Below are 19,568 nucleotides of genomic sequence, written 5' to 3'. Positions count from 1 at the left end.
GTCCATGGCAAGCACATGTCCATAGGGTTTGACAAGAGAAGAAGCCCAATAGAAGTACCCCAAACATGAACAAGATCCCTCCATAAGATATTACAATCTTCCAAATCAGGTTGGTCATCCATGCCTCACAAGGTTATGGACAACCAAGGATGATCGTTCATAGACCACAAGGGTATGGACGACCATATGACACGTAGTAAATTTCAGAGAAATTCTCTACAAGTTTTACACAATCAAACCACGATCTGTCATTCTGGAATGTGGGGAGGGTTCTCCGAAATTCTCTCCATTTTCTCCATTAACTCCACACATCTCCCATGATGATAGTGGATCCGAACAAGTAGACTCACTTCTAACTCCCTATAAAATGATCAAGTCTCATTCAACAAATGTAAGTTCTATTATTCACAGTTTTCCATCTTTGTATTCTAGAGAGAAAACTGACTTAACCATCGGAGGGTCCTTGGCCGGGTTACACCGGTCACCTTTAACAATCTTTTCTTTCCTTTCAGGTCTTAAAGCCATCTTAGTTCGAACCATTTTAGCCTACTGATTTTCGTGTGTCATCAATAACAAATAAAAAAATTCAAAAAATATATATATAAATTCATATTTACACAATCCGTATTTCACCATTTCCAAAAAAAAAAAAAAACCTAAATGTCATTGACCATAATTTTTTTTTTAAATACAATATATCATCACCATAAATATTAAATGATGAAACTATTAAGAACTAATATACTGTGTTATTCCTTCTCAATATAATATGTAGAAAAAAAAAAATCACTTTACAAAGGGTTTTGGTCGAGTCCAGGTTTTTTTTTTTTTTTTTAATTTTTTACTCCAAGTTTAAAAAATTGTTCAATTATGTTATCAAAACCCAATTGTAATTAAAAAAAAAAAAAAAAAAAAAAAAAAAAAAAACAAAACAAAACAAAAATCCTAAAACAAGGTTGTAACGTTTTCAAAATCCAATTGTAATAATTTTTCTACCAAAAATAAAATAAAATTGCCTAATTAAATCCTCAAACTGGCCCACTACCGAAATTAGGTTCATTGACTGTGTTGGGCCCACCAAAGAGAACCTATCTTACTTGCCACGACACCTTCTCCTATTCGATTTTGACCTCACCTTATCGAATCCAAACCAGGCTATATAAATAAAGGCGTCACTCCGAAAGTACTCACCCACACTACTCTCTCTCTCCCTCTCTAAACACAAAGCCTTCGACTCCACTTCAACAACCCAATACTACTCTACAACGATGATGATCACCTCGTTTTTCAAAGCCATGACCTCATCATGGGCAGCTCCACCCTCATTGCCACAACCTATCACTACCTGCCACGACAACAACAACAACAACAACAATCCACTTGCAGAATTCGCTTTTATAGCCCTCATAATAATAATTGGGATTCTCATCAGGTACATTTGCACCAGGTTCAAGCCCAGCGACGACTCAGACGATTTTTCTGAGACCACTCAGACTCAGCGCCGAGACCACCGACGACACCTATGGCCAAGAAATAATAACAATAATAATTCTTCTTCTCAGCCTCAGCGGTCGGTTCAAAGAAATCATGGACTCGACCCCGCAATCATTCTTGCTCTGCCCGTCTACTCTTATCATGGAGACGACGCTAAGTACCAGGTTGATTGCGCCATTTGTCTGAGCGAGTTCGAGGAGAAGGAGGACGTGAAGGCGATTCCGTTCTGTAAGCACGTGTTTCATCCGAACTGCCTCGAGAAGTGGCTTTCGGTGCAGGTGACCTGCCCGGTTTGCCGTGGGGGTGTGAGTGCTCGATCGGATGATCAAAGAAGAAGATCGACGTCGCGGAGTCATGACGTGTGTATAGAGATACACGAGGGAGTGTGAGGAGGAACAGGAGTTGTTCGAGCTTAGTAATTCGAGTTATGTTGCAAATTAAAGAAGGTCGAGTTTCTGATGAGTGTAAGCTTACGCTTATATTACCTGTATATAGACAGTATACAGTCATTACTAATCGTTTTTTTTATTTTACGCTATTTTCACATCAAGTTTGTGCTTTAATTTTACACTACCGATGTAAGATACCAAGTTGTACGCAGAAGAATCAAAAGTAACTTGTTATTCACCATGTTCTAGTGTTTTTTTTTTTGGGTAAATTTTTATAAATATTGTTGGTGAGGGTGTGTGTTATAAACCCATTAGAACATACTTTTCCATCATATTTGTATATATATATATATATATATATATATATATATATATATATATATATATTGTTTTGCTCTCCATCTCAAATAGAACACAATTATGTTTCTGCTTCCTCCCCCCCCAAAAAAAAAACATTTTTTTTTTTGAAAAATTGCTTCAAATTTCAATTGTGACTTGGAGAGTCAATTAGGTATTATAGTTGAAAAAGAAAAAATTAATTTGATTTTCTTTGGTTTGGAAGGAAATACTATTCCTTGGTATGGAAGAAAAGTTTAAGTCCTGTTAAAGAAGTAACGTATTCCTAATTCAAGAAAGAAAAGATAAATTTTTATTTGGGAAATAGCCAAAGAAGAGAGAGCAGAGTGTTACCGCCTTTGAAAAGATAGCCAAGGAGAGCTATGTGGATAAGAGAAAGAAGAAGAAAAGAAAGTTAGAGAGGAGAGAGTAAAGTGTTGCTGCCCTCTAGATAAATAATTAGTGTGTGTGTGAAAGTAAAGAAAAACAAGAAGGTTTTTCTTTAGCTGTGAGACACAAAAGAGTGTGTGTGAGAGCAAAGAAAAAAATATGAGTTTTTTTTTTTTTTAGCTGTGAGATACAAAGAGAGTGTATGTGAGAGAAAAGAAAAACAAAATAGATTTTTCTTTAACCGTGAGACATACACAAAAGATATTATAATTGATTTGATAATAATGAAATTAATTCAAAATTTGTCCCGTGATTTTTCTCTTAAAGGAAAATTTTTTTCCATGTAAATATTTTGTATTCTTATGTGTAGTTGCTATTTAAATTTGGTAATATTAGTGATAATATTATTTGAGACCCAACACTTTTTTCTCTTGTGCAATTGGCACTCTAGCTTGTGCGATTAAGCTTTCATGCTTCATTAAGAATAAAGCAAGGTATATTAGAGGGTTGTATTTGAACATCCAATGGAAGTGCGTCTATTATTTTCATTCTTCTAATCTTCTTTATTAGTTAAACACTTAAACCTATGAATGAAACCATTGCCCACTACAGGGAAAAAATGGCTAAATAGTTTTATTTTTTAAACTATTTTGCTAAATAGTCTCATTTTCAAACTATGTAAGAAAATACCACTGTTTTGAAACTCAACATTATTGATATTAAATTCTATGTATGTTTTGTCACTTCAACTTATTTAAAATTTTTACATAGAACTCAACATTGCTAATATCGAGTTTTAGTTAGAACTAGACATCAGTAATATTGAATTCCAAAATAATGGTGTTTTGTTACATAGTTTGAAGAGGGGACCATTTGGCTACATAGTTCAACAATTAAGGCTAAACAACAAATTTTCCCCACTATAGACTATAACGCACCCTACCCCATGGAATCACTCCCTTTGCTTCATCAACCCAATACAGTGATTATCAACTCGTTTTTGAATGCCACGTCATCAACAGCTGCACCATCAATGCCACCTATCCACAACAGCCCATTTGAAAGCTATTTGAATTACGCTTTTGTTGGCTACATGATTGAGCTTCTCTTAATTTTTAATTGCGTAATTTGCTCGTAAGGCTCCGCTTGGGAGGAGGGAATGGAATGGAAAGGAATGAAAAGAATCATTTTAGAATATTCTTCCCTTCCCTTGTTTGGGAGTTTTAATGGAGGGAATGGAAAGCCCATTTCCTTGTTTGGGAGTTTAAGTAGGAGGGAATGGAATGGGTAAGAGGGAACACTCATTCCTCTCTATTCCCTTAAAACCTCAAATTTTCATTCCCCCCGAAATTGAGAGGAATGGGAGGGAATGGAATTAGATTTAATAATTTTTTTACTAAAACTCCCAAAATACCCCTGTATATTCAATTCTTTATTTTAAAATAGGGATCTAATAGTAATATTGTCATAAAATGATTTCATTCCACTCCCTCCATGTTACTCCCAAACAAGATTACTTACATTCCATTCATTTTCATTCCTTTCCATTCCTTTATTTTAAAACATCCAATCAAGGTTACTTAATTCCATTCCATTCCATTCTTTTCCATTCCTTTCCCTTACTAAAATACATTCTATTCCATTCCATTCCTTTCCATTCTTTTATGATCATTCTATTCCATTTCATTCCCTTCCCTTATGAACTCCCAAGCGGAGCCTAAGAGTCTTCATCTGATACTGTGAGACTATGAGTGAAGGCCAAGACTACCGACTTGGCAGATACAGATTGCCAAGAAACTCTTCTCAGAGCAAGAATCAAAAAATGGACCCACCATGATTCTTGCTCTTATCATGGGGATGCGAAGTACTAGATCGCTGCGCGATTTGTCTCGGTGAGTTCGAGGAGAACAAAACTGTGAAGGTCATTCTCAATTTCTTTTTGGGTTTTTAGATAACTTTAGTATCACTTAGTAGTTCTAATTAGACATGGCATACGGTCGGGTTAGATCAATTTGGTTGCGGGTTAAAATAGGTCATTTTAAGCCTGTTAGAAAATAGATTGGGTCAATTGAGTTGCGGGTCAAGCTAGGTTAGGTTGACCTATATTTTTCACATAATTTATTTATTTATTTATTTTTTAAAGAAAACAACATATGTTTGCCATTTGGAAAGTCACGCAGTAAATTACTTGATGTATAATGCATTATTTTGAATTTCCCACTTATATCAAGAATGAGCTAAGATTAACAAATTAATACTTGTTCAATAATTTTAAAATTATAAAAATTATTCCAACATTAATAACCAAAACAAAATAGTACAAAGAATAAGTAAAACAAATACACAAGTTTCATTTCTACACAATATCAACATCCCAAAACATAAAAACAAAATTACAAATGCCTTATTGGATAACTAATTTGACAAAGAATAAAAGTATATAAGAAATTTATAATCTTGAAAACTAATTTTATAATCTATTATCAATTGTGGTTAGCACTCTCTTTCAATTTGAGAATATACATTAAAGTTTGATTGTTTACTTATTTGTACATGGTCCTTTTTATGAATATCATGTCATTGTTAAGCAACACATACTCTAGGAAATATCATAATTTATTTTGAAAATCCGTTTATTTTAGACATGAATTGTTAAAAATTAGGCTTAAACATTCATAATTTATGCTAATTTCATTGATACTTTGGTTTTAGTCTTTTCACACTTATGAGTGTTTCTCAAACATGTCTATAATTTTAAATATATGTTTTTAACTCTACTGTAACTAAATCATCTTGGCATGTACTTTGTTATTTGATATCTAAAAATCTTTACTCATTACAAAATGCCTTAATCATTTATCTTTCAAATCATTTGCATGCAGTTATGTAAATGTCTCAAATATTTCCTTAAAGTTCACAACATACAATTAAACTAATATTGTCTTAATTTTATTTTTTTACCCAAAAAAAAGTTTTAAACAAATGGTTCAGATTGCGGGTTGGGTTAGGTTAACTCACAAAAAATTGGGTCGAGTCACAGGTCAAACCGTTTTTGCTTTGAGTTAAAATATTTGGGTTCAGGTCGAGAATTTTTAGGGTCACGTTAGGAAATTCTAACCCGTTTTGCTATGTCTAGTTCTGATGGCCAACTCCTAATGTGATAATTAAAAATCTTATTTTTTTTTTTTAAAATTAAGAGAGAGAGATTGGATGTGGGATCCTTTGGGATCCTAATCTTCAACTGTAGGATCAATCAACAACTTTTTGAATGTTATTGACTTAGCTTGAAACTCTTTCAAAATTATTTCTAAATTTTCTCAACCATATCAAGAAAATATTTGAACTTCTATAGATTGCAATAATTCCCATCAACACATTGAAATTGACTCCTGAAGATTAGAGAATTACAGATGAGGTCCCATTAATTACAATTTTATATCTATGTCCTTCCACCACACTATATTCTCATAAGCCACTAGTACTGGATTAATATTACTATCATGTCCCTGGCTTATGTAACCCTTAATTTCTTGATTTCATAATTTCTATTGAATGCCAAAATATCTTTGAAAAACCTCTTGCAAGGCAAAAACCTCACCGAGTGAATTTCAAGTCACTACTCTTAAGAATCTACTAATCAAGAACAAGCATTTACAAGTATAAAGAATCTTTCCACTACCCTGGACTATTCCAAAATACCAACTTACAGTTGAACCTTTACTCCAATTCCTGATTGGACTTAATCTTGTAGAGACTTCTTCCTATCTACAGGGATCCCAATACATGTTTGACTTCCCAACAACTGATTGATTATTGTTGGATGTAAAGTTCTTCACTTCAAAGCACGTTGAAGATCTGGAAGCACTTGGTTACAAAACCCTAAAGCACACAAGAGCGCAATAGTGCAATAGCTTCTCACAGAGTGTATGAGTTCTCTAATTGAGTCTCTGTGTCTTTGATTACTTTAATATAAAGTTTTTATATAGTTTAGAGGTTTAGTGAACGAAACCCTAGCAATCAAAGTCATTATAGGCTGAAATTTAGATTTAAGAATTCTAGATTTGTGAAGCTTGATAGATCAAGAGATGTCGACCTTAATGTCAAGAATTACTCATTAAGTATCGATAGATGCTAGTGTCAAGACTAGGTACAGGGTTCACTATTTCAGTTTTTCTTCACTTGTTTCTTGATTCAATCTCCATGTCTTTAATGAACTTGTGATGCTTGAGAAACACACTTCTTGATACATTAAACCCATCTTAGATCTACCCAATTACAAGTAAAGTGCATTTTTCAAAGGATAAGCTAATACATAGAAAATATGACCCTAACAGAGGAGAGTTTAAAGTTTTAGAAAAGGGGGTCAACTACAAAAATGAAAAAAATAATAAGTAAAAATAATTTTTTTTGGATCGGGGTCGGGCCCCCTTGGCCCCTCCGAGTTTGTCCCTAATAATAAGGTATAGAAGAATCAAAAGTTACTAGTTGTTCACCATACTTGTGGATGATTCAATTTGAAACTTCATAAATATAGCTGTCCAGGAAGTCAAGGACCCAACCAAACCGACTGGATCCAACTGACTTGGTGCCTAGTGGGCGCACCTGAAGCCCATGGTCGGTCGGATTGGGGTCTTTTACTAATAAAAACCTAATATTTGGTTCAGGTAATAGGATTAAAAACCCGTATAACTAGAACCAACCAATGGTTTCAGATTTTTTCTTTTAAATTATTATTTTTGGTTTCTTTCTAGGAGAAAACGTGGAGACTGAAGCAATAAGACTAAAGTACTGACTTATTAAGACTTACACACTGATAAAACGTACAAGTAAATCCAAAATCAAATCAGAACAGCTAAATTTCAAATCAAAACAAAGTTTCAGACATCTTCCACAGTTCCACTTCCACATGACCACATATTTTTTGACTTAGTCACAATCCTCATCTCATTGTCTCAGAACCTCAGTCTCCATTCTTTCTAGTCTCTCTAATCTCCTCTCTCTACTCCACACTCTCCATACTCCTCTCCAAACCCTAGTTGCTGCTGTCGCCGCCTCATCACCATGCCATAACATTGCTGCTTCCTTGCCTTACTTTCTTTCCACCATGGGTTAAGTCTTCTCAGCCTCTTGGCCTTAACTTTTCAGTCTCAGGCATATTTTCTTCATTTTTTTTCTCCATTTTTCTCTATTTTGAGATATGGGTCTATCATCTTTTTCAAATTATTTAAAACTTAAAGTTTATATTTGTGAAATTTTTTTGGGCCATAGAGTTGCAGGTGCTTGATTCCACTACAAAATATAGTATCTAGTTGTGGGCACAAGGGAGTACGCCTCGGCCTTTGGAGTGGACCAGTGCAAAGGGTGAAAAATGGAGTTGCCACCTAGATTACGTCTAGGAACCATATTGGACATTTTGGGCCACTTAATTACATGTATAGGTCTCCATGCCAGATTATGCGTCTAGAGTTTATGTACAAATTGGGAAGGTATTAGGCACTCAAGACTGCCCGACTTGTGGCCTAGCCTCCATTATTTGTTGCTATGCCATATTTAGACAAAGAAATTATTAAAAGAGCCCTAATCTTTAACCTAAACATATATCATACACTTAAATGAAAATAACACACAGAAAATGTTAAAAATCACATCACAATATAAAAGGAAACAAATAAAATACAATCAAACAAAATAAATTAAACATGGAAAGTTGACAATTAAATAAAACACACAAGGAAAAGATATCAAATAAACCAAGCATGGCAAAAAGACTCAAAAAAACATGGAAAATAATTAAACACAAATAATCAACCTAAAACATAATTAAAAAAAAAAAGTGAAAATGATCAAAATAAGTTTTTCCCTAATCTGGGTTTGGGGTGTGTATGTATACTCAACTATGTGTACACATAGTTGAAACCATGTGCATGCATACTCAATGATTCGTATGCATCCTTTAACACAGAACTGAAAAATCACATTTTTATTGATTTAATCATTCAAAGATATAAACAAAGAAATCAAACAAGCATGTTAGAAACCCTAAAAACTAAACTAACATAAAACAAATAACACAAAGCATCAACATAAAAAAAAAAAAAAATAAAAAAAAAATCAATAAGTATAGTAAACTACATCAAATAAATAAACATGTTAAACTTTACATGAAACTAAAATAATAAAAGAAGAACAACCTAAAACAGATTATAAAAAATCTAAAATCATATTAACACATATTAAAAGAATGAAAATCAACAAACAAATCAAATAAAACAATTAGAGAAACTATATTAAGAAACTCATGTGAATCCTATTAAATGAAAGAAAGGGTTCATGGAAAGAACATTCACCTTGCTTAAGATTATGAGTTTGGGATTTTTTTTAACCAACCTCTTAGTGCCTCCAACACAAAGATTAGATTGACAGAATAAGGGAATTAAAGAACACAACAGTTTTTAGGAATCACAACTCAAGAACAAAGTTTAATTGAAAAAGCTTTTGAGAAATCAAATTAGAACATTAGTTTCTACCTTAGAACTAACTAAAGAGAGGTTTTTTATTTGTAAAAAAACGTGCTTAGGTGCTGCGTGGGAGTTTTGGAAAAGAGGATTAGGGTTTTAGAGAAGATGGAGGCCAAAAAATAACTCTTTCTAGCTAGGGTTTTGATTGGAAACATAAGATGAGTATTTACAAGTTAAAATTAGGGTTTTGGGGGATTTTCAATGGTCTTTGTATGTTTCCAATGGTCTAGGGACCAGCTCATATCAAAGGATGATGTTTTGGGCCCTTAAAATGAAGTTTTAAAACTCAGAAAATTGGACTGCTCAGTTGGCCCAAATTCAAATGGTCATAACCTACTCAATATAAGTCCAAATCAGGAAAATTTTTTATTCAAATTGAAGCCCAGAATGTTTAATTTCCAATGTAATAAACTTCACTCAAACACTCTTGGTGGATTAAAAGTTATGGTCGAAATAGTGAGCAAAGGTTATTTTTCAGTATCGATTTCAAAGCGATTTGAGCACTTTTGAGTTGTAATTACTTCTAAACTATTGTGAACTCTTTAATTAACCTTGGTTGATATATGTCAAGCTCATCATTGGGGCCAGGGACCAAAATTCATTAACAGGTACAAAATATGGTGTCTACACCTGTGTATTTCATTGAACAGGATTATAGTTGTAAATTATAATGACTAGTCAATGTAGTCACTCTCTCTATACTTTTTCTATATAGCTCTTTTCTTGAGCAACACATTAGGAGACCAAAACTGAAAAGAGATTGGATTCAAAGATGAAACCCTAATTTTTTTTTATTTGATTTGTTGGGTCAAAGATTTGAATTATCACTTTTCAAAGATGAACCCCTAATTTAAAAAGATGAAATCCTAACACATTTTTATTTTATTTTTATCTAATTTTATTTTATTGCTCATTTGTTTGATTTATTTTGTTTTCCTAACTTAAAAAATTGAAACCCTAATTTTATACAAGAGTTGAAAGTTTTTCAAGTAGGCTACTCTTTTTTCTTCCTCTTTAATGTCAAATCCCTAACAGCTAAGGGTTCTCAAATGTATCATTTCTCTTCTGTTGTTTCTCTTTTAACTTGTTGTTGTTGTTGTTGTTTTTTTTTTTTTTTGTTTGGTTAATTTTGTCGTTGTTTTTGTTGCTACTTTGACCTATTGTGGTTGTTGTTGTGTCATTTGTGTGTGTGTGTGTTTGTTCTTGTTACTTCGTTAGTAGTATCATTGTTCTAGTAGTTTGCTGATGCTTAAATTTGATGTCTTTAGGTTATGGAACCCTCTAATGATCTACCCCCTTCCCAAGCAACACCTGCTACCTAAGCTGAACTTGCTGCCCAAGTTGAACCTATTGCCACTTCAATGAATGTTGAGGTTCCTCCACTTCCACCTAAAGGTAAAGGCAAGGTGAGTAAGAAAGCTGCTAATTGTGGTAATAATAGGAAAAATCTACTGTTTGGGATCATTTTGAAAAAATATAGATTAGTAAGGGTCAGTTTAAGGCTGTTTGCAATTATTGCCAAAAAACTTATCTTGCTAATAGTAAGGGGCATAGTACTACTAATTTATTGAATCATATGCCAAATTGTGTTAAAAACCCTAATAGAGATGCACTTAAAGGAACACAAACCTTAGCGTTTGAACCCAAAATAGATGTGGAGGAAGTGTTTCAGCTTATACCAACAACCTTTACTATTGAGGCTTCTAGAAAGGCACTTCCTGAAATGATTATAATAGATGAGTTTACTTTTAGGTTTGTTGAAGGGTATGGGTTTCAAATATTTTTAACAACCTTACAACCTAAGTTTCATATGAGGGATATCCCATCTCGTCAAACTGTGGCTAGAGATGTGATCGGCATTTATGGTGTTGAGAGAGAGAAACTAAGGGAGGCCTTGAAGGGTCGTAGGGTATGCCTTACTATGGACACATGAACTAGTATTCAAAATCTGAATTATATATCCCTCACATGTCATTTTATTGATGATGATTGGAAGTTGCATAAGAGAATTCTGAATTTTTGTTAAGTTGAAGACTATGAGGGGAGACTATAGGTAGAAAGATTGAGATGTGTTTGCGTGCGTGGGGTATGGGGTTGTGAGAGACCACGTCCTCAATAATAGAGAAAGTATCGGCACCTCTCGTTTGAGATTTTGATTATCGTGAAGTTGCCATTTATTTTTTTATGTATTACACACACACACAAAAAAAAAAAAAAAAAAAAAAAAAAAAAAAAAAAAAAAAACCTAAAAAATACATAGTACATGAATAACATTGAATTCTTATTTATTTGAACATTGACAATTGATAGAAAGAAACTATACATGGCTTTGGTCCTAATTACAATCTAAGTAAAGAATTACAAAGCTCTTTGTCTTAGTTACAATCTACCAACAATAAAAACTACTCTATGAACCTAAGATCTAGACTCGGGGGCTAGGTTACAGGATAAGAAAGTGTTAGGCACTCATCCTGCCTAGACAAAGCCTAGTCTTCTAAACTCTAAATGACCATTTAAGTACCCATGACCAAGGATATGCAACATGTTATGTTACCTTTAATAGATCTATGTCTAAATGTTATTCAAAGACTCCATATCTAAATTTTACTCGATGTAAAGAATCAAATTTGATGTTTAATGCGAAAAACAATATTTTGAGCAAAAATATGTAGATATGATGTTAATTATGTGGAAAAAAAAATCCCAAGGATATGGTGTTTTGATGACAAAGTGGAGATCTAGATTCTAATGCGAAAATCTATGAGTTTTGGAGAGAAAATTCCAGGTCTGATTTTAGATATGGAAAATGATGATTTTTTAATGAGAAAATCTCCTATTTGATTTTAGATATGAAAAATGAAAAAAAAAAATTTTGAGAAAATTTCATATATGATTTTAGATGTGAAAAAGGATGAATTTTTATTGAGAAAATTTCAGATATGATTTTATATGTAAAAAACAATGAGTTTTTATTGAGAAAATTTCAGATCTGATTTTAGATATTGACGAGCATCAAGATAAGATTGTCTACATAAAAGATGATCTTATCCATACTGAAGTCGGGGACGAGAGTAAACGTAAAATCCCGTCATCGTACATCGTCCTTTGAGATGAGCCAGGCCAGCACTCATTGAAGGCACAAATAAAAGCCATTAGGACAACTGACAAGTAGTGATTGTGTCGGAATAGTTACAAGAGCAATAATGGCTCAACGGTCATCCGTTACACCTTAAATGGAATCATCATTATCAATTAATGCCGCATTCCACTTAGGAGAAAAATGCTTAGAGTAGCATTAACAGACATAACTGCACCAAATCAAAGCAAACTATAAAAAGGGAAATGGAACCCAGGTAAAAGGACAGGAAAAATTAGAGAGACAATTGTGAGAAACTTTTTTGAGAACTGATAAGCTGACTTTAGCATCAGAGTATTCTTAGTTGGCCTTATGCCGGTGAAAACCTCCTTTGCCTTTCTTTTCTTAACAGTAGGTACCGGAGATCGTCCATCGATATTGATGAGGAGCAGACTGACGAGGTCAAGTTTTGGCTTCATCAGTTTGGCCCCGTTTGTGGGGAACGACGAGTTGATCCTTTCTCAAATCATCATGCTCCTATTGATAAAGCTCCTATCACTTGATGGACTCCACACTGGCACCACCCATAGATCCTATGGTGATGGCTCAACAGATCCAAGCTCTAACAGCAAATGTACAAGAGCTAATGAAGCAGAATGAAGAGTTGAAGCGTCGAGCCCGTCCTGAAGGCAGCAATGCATCGTATCACCGACGTAGCTGTAGCAGACATAACGAGGAGGCTAGTAGCCCTGAAAACAGTAAGGGAAAAGATGCAATTGAATACACAGGGCAGTCCATGCAAGACAATGATCACATGATGAAGAACTTAAGAAGGGAACTTGATGAAGTAAAGAATGCTATAAAAGGAAGACGACGATGAACCTTGATGGCATGCTCAAACGAACAGATTCACCTTTCACAGCCAGCGTTTTGGAATGCTCCCTCTACCTTCGAAATTTCGTTTGCCGCAACTGGAGTTCTATGACGACACGAAGGACCCTCTCGACCACATAGGGGCCTTCAGGACCATTTTGAACCTTCAACAGACCCCGGACAAAGTTATCTGTAGGTTTTTCCCTGCCACCTTAAGGGAGGCTGCTAGGGTATAGTTTAGTAAGCTGCCAGCATCCTCAATAGTGAATTTCGAACAGCTCAATAACTCGTTTGTTCGCCATTTCATTAGGGGGCAACGTCACAAAAGGCCAACCTCCTACTTGCTCACAGTAAGGCAACAGGAAGGAGAAAGCCTACGGGAGTATTTGAAACGTTTCAACAAGGTTGTGCTGGAAGGAGAAAGCCTACGGGAGTATGTGAAATGTTTCAACAAGGCCGTACTGGAAATTGACAAGGCTGATGACCAAGTGATAATGACGACCTTTCAGGCTGGACTCAACAACCCCGATTTTATCTTTTCATTGGGAAAGACCCCGCCAACCTCTACGACAGATCTCCTGTTCAAAACTCAGAAGTACATGAACGGAGAGGATGCCTTTATAGTAAAGGGACCAGCAAGAAAACGGAAGAAGGACGAGTCTAGTGATTCCCAAGGAAAGAAGAAGGATTGTAAAGACCTATATTCAGAGAATAAGGCCAACAAAAGTATTCCTGACACCCCAAAGAAGAAAATGAACTTCACCCTATTGGTAATGCCCGTGGATAAAATCTTAATGCAGATTAAGGACGAACTAGGCCTGAAATGGCCCAAGTCGTTGAAAACCTCTTCCAGGAGGCAGGACCTAAAGAAATTCTATCATTTCCACAAGGATCATGGCCATTACACTAACGAATATCATGATCTGAAAGAGCAAATAAAAGAATTGATTCAATGGGGAAAGCTCCAAAAGTTCATCAAGAGGGACCACCATCCTCAGGCAAGGACTAACGACAAGTCTCATGATAATGCCAAGGATGATGGTCAAGATCATCCAAAGCAGGCTGTGGGGGAAATACGAATGATAACTGGAGGACCTGTATCAAGAGGATCATACAAGTCTTTGAAGAAGGCTCACCATAGGCAAATTAACAATGTTCACATCAAGCATCCATCCCCAAAGTATCGACGACCAGAAAGTGACGATATCACATTCTCTGAACGAGATGCAAATGGGATTAAGCAACCCCATGATGATCCACTCATCATTGTACTAGAAATTGAAGGTTTCAACACAAGGAGAGTATTGGTTGATAATGAGAACTCCGTGGATATAATGTACATGACGACCTACTAGTAGTTGAGGTTGGATCCAAAGAGGCGTAAACCTTTCAAATCCCCATTGGTTAGCTTCAATGGAGATCAAATTTATCCAAAAGGTATCATCACATTGCCAGTCACAGTCGGTACACAACCAGCTCAAGTAACAAAACAGGTCGATTGTTTGATCGTCAATTGCCCATCGTCCTATAATGTCATCCTAGGACGACCTACACTAAATCGGCTTAAGGTTGTAACCTCGACTTATTGAATGAAAGTGAAGTTTCCAACCCCAAACGGGATAGGGCAAATATGCGGTGATCAGCTTTTGCCAAGAGAATGTTACCAAGCGGTATTAGCTTTAAAAGAAAACCATGCATGGATGGTAGAAGAAGAACCAAAGAAGCCTACACAAGAGCTGGAAGATGTGAACCTAGTGGAAGAAGACCCTACCAAAGTTACAAAGGTGGGAGCAGGACTTGACTCAGTCTTAAAGGAAAAGATTGTGGAATTCTTGAAAGGAATCTGGATATCTTCGCCTGGACTCATGAAGATATGCCAAGCATAGACAACAAAGTAATAGAACACATGTTAAATGTCGAACCCATTAGGAAGCCTGTCCTGCAGAAACGAAGAGTTTTTGCCCTTAAGAGGAAGAAAGTTGTTGTGGAAGAAGTAGACAAGCTTTTGATTGCTGGGTTCATTAGAGAAATCTATTACCCTAAATGGTTAGCCAACGTTGTCATGGTGAAGAAGTCCAACGAGAAATGGCGCATGTGCATTGACTTTATAGATCTCAACCGTGCCTACCCAAAAGACAGCTTTCTGCTTCTCAGGATTGACTAGCTGGTGGATTCAATAGCTGGCCATGAGCTGTTGATCTTTATGGACGCATTTTCAGGTTATAACCAAATTCGCATGAACGAAGAGGACCAGGAGAAAACAACTTTTGTTACTAGCCAAGGGTTATACTGCTATAGGGTTATGCCATTTGGCCTGAAGAACATAGGGGCTACTTACCAGAGGTTGGTGAATCAGATGTTTAGCAAGCAGATTGGGCAAAATATGGAGGTCTATGTGGACGACATGCTTGTGAAGAATTGAAAGTAGAATTACACTTGTATAACCTTAAAGAAACTTTTGATACATTGAGGAAGTATCAGATGAGGTTGAACTCGGCGAAGTGTGTATTTGGGGTCTTGTTGGGCAAGTTTTTAGGTTTCATGGTCTCACAACGAGGTATAGAGGCAAACCTTGAGAAAGTCAAAGCCATATTGGATATGACATCCCCAAGGAGTGTGAAGGAGGTTCAGAAACTGACGGGACGTATAGCAGCTTTGAACAGGTTTGTCTCTAGAGCTACAGATAAATGCCTCCCATTCTTTAAAACATTAAAGCAGGCTTTCCAATGGACAGACGAGTCCAAAGAAGCCTTCCAAGCACTCAAGGATTACCTGTCCAAACCCCCACTTCTAAGTTCGTCCATTGAAGGAGAAGATCTATTCCTATACTTAGCTGTCTCCCAAATGGTTGTAAGCTAGGCATTGATCCGAGAAGAGCTCCAGATTCAAAAGCTAGTTTATTACACAAGCGAGGCCTTCCAGGGCACGGAAGTGAGATACCTAAGGATAGAAAAGTTAGCCTTCGCTTTAATTGTCACATCAAGAAAGCTCTGTCCCTACTTTCATGCATCCACGATACTAGTCATAACGGACCAGCCACTACGAAAGGCGATGGGTAGGCCAGATGCTACAGAGAGAATGGTCCAATAGGCAGTGGAATTAAGTCAATTTGACGTTGATTATAGGCCTGGAACAGTCATCAAAGCCTAGGCACTAGCAGACTTTGTTGCTGAATTCACTATACCTGATCAAGATCTGAAATCAGATTACTAGACAGTGTATACAAATGGCTCGTCAACGTCAGGTATAAGTGGAGTAGGTGCAATCCTCTTACCCCCTGAGAAATACATCCTTAAGTACGGAGTCCGGCTTTAGTTCCCAGCAACGAATAATGAAGCAGAGTACGTAGCTATCTTGATGGGCTTGAGGTTTGCAAAAGCCATGGGTGTGAGAAACTTGAAACTGAACTCTGATTCAAAGCTCATGATAGGGCAGATGAACAATGAATACGAGGCTAAAGAAGACAGGATGAAGAGGTACTTAGCAGTGACTAGTCAGTTAATTTCTGACTTTGATGATGTCAAGATTACTTAGGTACCTTAGGAAGAAAATTCCAAAGCGGACGAGGTTGCTAGGCTGGCATCATTGAAGACCAATGAATGACGACCTAGATTGTACATGGAGGTGCAGTACCTTTCGAGTATTGAGGGATTTGACGTGAATTATGTCCAGTCAGGGGAAAGTTGGATGGATCCAATAATCACATACATCAAGGATGGTAACCTCCTTGCAGATCCCTCGGAAGTTAGAAAAGTCAAAGTTAGGTTGTCCAGATTTACAATCCTAAATGACGAGCTTTACAAGAGGGGATTCTCAAAACCCTACTTGAAGTGCCTCAATCTAGAAGATGTTAAGTATGTACTAAGAGAAATCCACGAAGAGGTATGCGGAAATTGCTCTGAATCACGATCACTCGTTAGGCAAGTTGTTTGTGCAGGATATTTCTAGTCAACTATGCAAAAAGATGTAGCTCAAGTTGTTCAGAAGTGCAACAAGTGCCAACAGTTTGGAAATGTGTAGCATGTCCCAGCGGAGCACTTGACTAGCATCACCTCACCATGGCCATTCTCCATATGGGGAATCGACATAATGGGCCCCCTACCTCCTGGTAAGAAGAAGGTAAAATTCTTAGTCGCCTCTATTAATTATTTCACAAAGTGGGTGGAAGTAAAGCCTTTGGCAGTTATATTAGAGGCCAAGATACAACACTTCGTGTGGAAAAACCTTGTTCGTCGATTTGGAATTCCACGAGTCATCATCTCTGACAATGGACGATAGTTTGACAACCATAAGTTTAGGGATTTTTGTAAGGAGCTGGGGATAAGGAATCACTATTCTTCACCTGGACATCCACAAGCCAATGGCCAGACAGAAGTCATAAATCGGACTTTGCTCAAATTAATCAAAACCCGACTTGAGGGGGCTAAAGGGGCCTGGCCTGACGAGCTCCCAAGAGTGTTGTGGGCTTATAGAATGATGGTGAGGACTCCAACAAGCGAGATGCCCTTCAAGATGGTGTTTGGAATTGAGGCAATAGTTCCAGTGGAAGTTGGAGTGTCAAGCCTTAAAAGGGAGAGGATGATAAGGTAATATAACCAGAGGGTCAAGCTGAAGTGCTTTAATCCTGGAGATATGGTTCTGCGAAAAGTTTCACAAGCTACCAAAGATCCAAACGAAGGGAAACTGGGCTCCAACTGGGAAGGCCCATACAAGGTCGTTCGTTATTCAAGAAGAGGAAGCTACTATTTAGAGGACACAAATGGAAAACCTTTGCCTCATCTGTGGAATGTGGAGCACCTTTAAAAGTATTATCAATGAAGGAGTAGATTCTCAGCCCTAATAAGTTCCCGAGTTTGGAACATCTCGTTTATTTATCCACAGATAAGCGGGACATCAATTTCATTGTTTTTATGCATTTATCCATTTTTTCTTTCAGTACTTTATTTTCAGCACCTTTTGTGTTTCCATAAATTAGTACCCTTGAAACCCCTCTTTATAAACAAGGATGAATAAAACAGGCAAAACGTTTGCAAAAGTTATTTCTTTTGATGAAAAACATTCCAAAGAGAAAATCTACCTCATGCGAAAAGGAAAGTCCAAAGCACAATAGTCATGATAGAAACCCTGATGAGTTTAAATCATGATCCAGTGATAAAAACGTTAAGTTTAAATCACAAGGATAAAAAACTCGTCAATATAAATGACGTGGTCAAAATCCAAGTTAAGTGATAAAAACATTTAAGATTAAATCGCAAGGATAAAAACCTCGTCAATGATGTGGTCAAAATCTAAGAAAAGTGATAAAAACGTTAAGTTTAAATCACAAGGATAAAAACCTCATCAATATAAATGACGTGGTCAAAATCCAAGAAAAGTGATAAAAACATTAAGTTTGAATCACAAGGATAAAAACCTCATCAATATAAATGACGTAGTCAAAATCCAAGTTAAGTGGTAAAAACGTTAAATTTAAGTCACAAGGATAAAAACTACGTCAATGTAAATGACGAGATCAAAATCCAAGTTAAGTGGCAAAAAACGTTAAGTTTAAATCACAAGGATAAAAGTTTTGAAATTAAAAATCCAACTTACGAAGGACTCCATCAATATGAGAGATGAAGTTAAAAAGCCGAATCATGAGGACAAAAGATTCAGCCAAGTCCAGCTCATAAGCTAAGCAATAAAAGTTAAATTCGCGAAGATAAGCAACAAAGTTATAGCATAAGCAAAGCAACAAGTTGTCCAAGATAAAAGTCTTAAAAGAAGGAGGAAACCACTGTTTGTTAAACACCCCAAAACAAAAGGGGAACTCATTGTTCTCAAAAAAAAAAAAAAAAAGAAAGAGGGAGAAAGAAATCATGAAGGAGGAATGGTAGATTCGTCAGCATCCTTTCTGTTAGCAACCTTGTTCACAGCAGGGTCTTTCTCCATGACACCAGATTCAGTCTATTCCTACTCCTTTGCTTCGTCTTCAAGAATCTTCGTGTCAATCTTCTCGAAATCCAAACTAGAAAAGTCCATGGCCAAGCTATGGTGCTTTATTGTCCACTAGTGTAGAAGCTCAAACCCTTTAAAGTACTGCATGAACTGAAGATCTGAAAATTCCTTTGACTGCTTAAACTTCTGGATGATCTTATCTCTCTCGTCATCAGTCTTTAGAAGGGCAGCCTAAATTTCTTTGTCCTTCTAAACAACAAGAGCCTTTTCCACATGCAGGGCCTCTGTAAGCTCCTTTAGTTTCTAGTTCGCATCATTCCTCTTGTTCATGACAACAATCAAATCTTTCTTCAACTCGGAGCATTCAACCTTGACGGATTCTGCCTTCGAAGTGGCCACTACGACCTTCTCCTCTGTGTCCAAATAATCAGTTGTGATACGCAATGACTCCTCAAGGACCTAATGGAAACAAGTAAATAAGGAAAGAGATCATGCATACCCACTCTTACAGACCAATCCAAAAGGGATGTTGGGAGAACAAAATTACATACCTAC

The 19,568-nt window shown here is 36.2% G+C and overlaps 2 protein-coding genes across 2 annotated transcripts; both read left to right on the top strand.

Annotated features, from left to right (window-relative positions):
- The first annotated feature begins 1,268 nt into the window (after window positions 1-1,268).
- LOC115980871 (RING-H2 finger protein ATL57-like) lies at window positions 1,269-1,883 on the top strand. The gene has a single exon (XM_031103078.1). The coding sequence runs from the start codon at window positions 1,269-1,271 to the stop codon at window positions 1,881-1,883; it is 615 nt and encodes a 204-aa protein (XP_030958938.1).
- Window positions 1,884-12,804: 10,921 nt separating this feature from the next.
- On the top strand, window positions 12,805-14,431 carry LOC115980870. Its single transcript, XM_031103077.1, has 2 exons — window positions 12,805-13,050; window positions 13,355-14,431. The coding sequence occupies exons 1-2, from the start codon at window positions 12,805-12,807 to the stop codon at window positions 14,429-14,431; spliced, it is 1,323 nt and encodes a 440-aa protein (XP_030958937.1).
- Window positions 14,432-19,568: the final 5,137 nt, after the last annotated feature.

The sequence above is a fragment of the Quercus lobata genome, chromosome 3 (assembly GCF_001633185.2).
Source record: "Quercus lobata isolate SW786 chromosome 3, ValleyOak3.0 Primary Assembly, whole genome shotgun sequence".
NCBI classification, from domain to species: Eukaryota; Viridiplantae; Streptophyta; class Magnoliopsida; order Fagales; family Fagaceae; genus Quercus; species Quercus lobata.
Note: the sequence above shows the minus strand (reverse complement) of the source record. Positions and strands in the feature narration are given on the sequence as shown.

Bases quoted from the DNA above. Each gene is read 5' to 3' on its own strand.
- LOC115980871 (XM_031103078.1), top strand. From the start codon at position 1,269: ATGATGATCACCTCGTTTTTCAAAGCCATGACCTCATCATGGGCAGCT.
- LOC115980870 (XM_031103077.1), top strand. From the start codon at position 12,805: ATGGCTCAACAGATCCAAGCTCTAACAGCAAATGTACAAGAGCTAATG. The intron at 13,051-13,354 runs GTAAAGAATGCT...AATTTCGAACAG, and splicing joins TAAGAAGGGAACTTGATGAA to CTCAATAACTCGTTTGTTCG.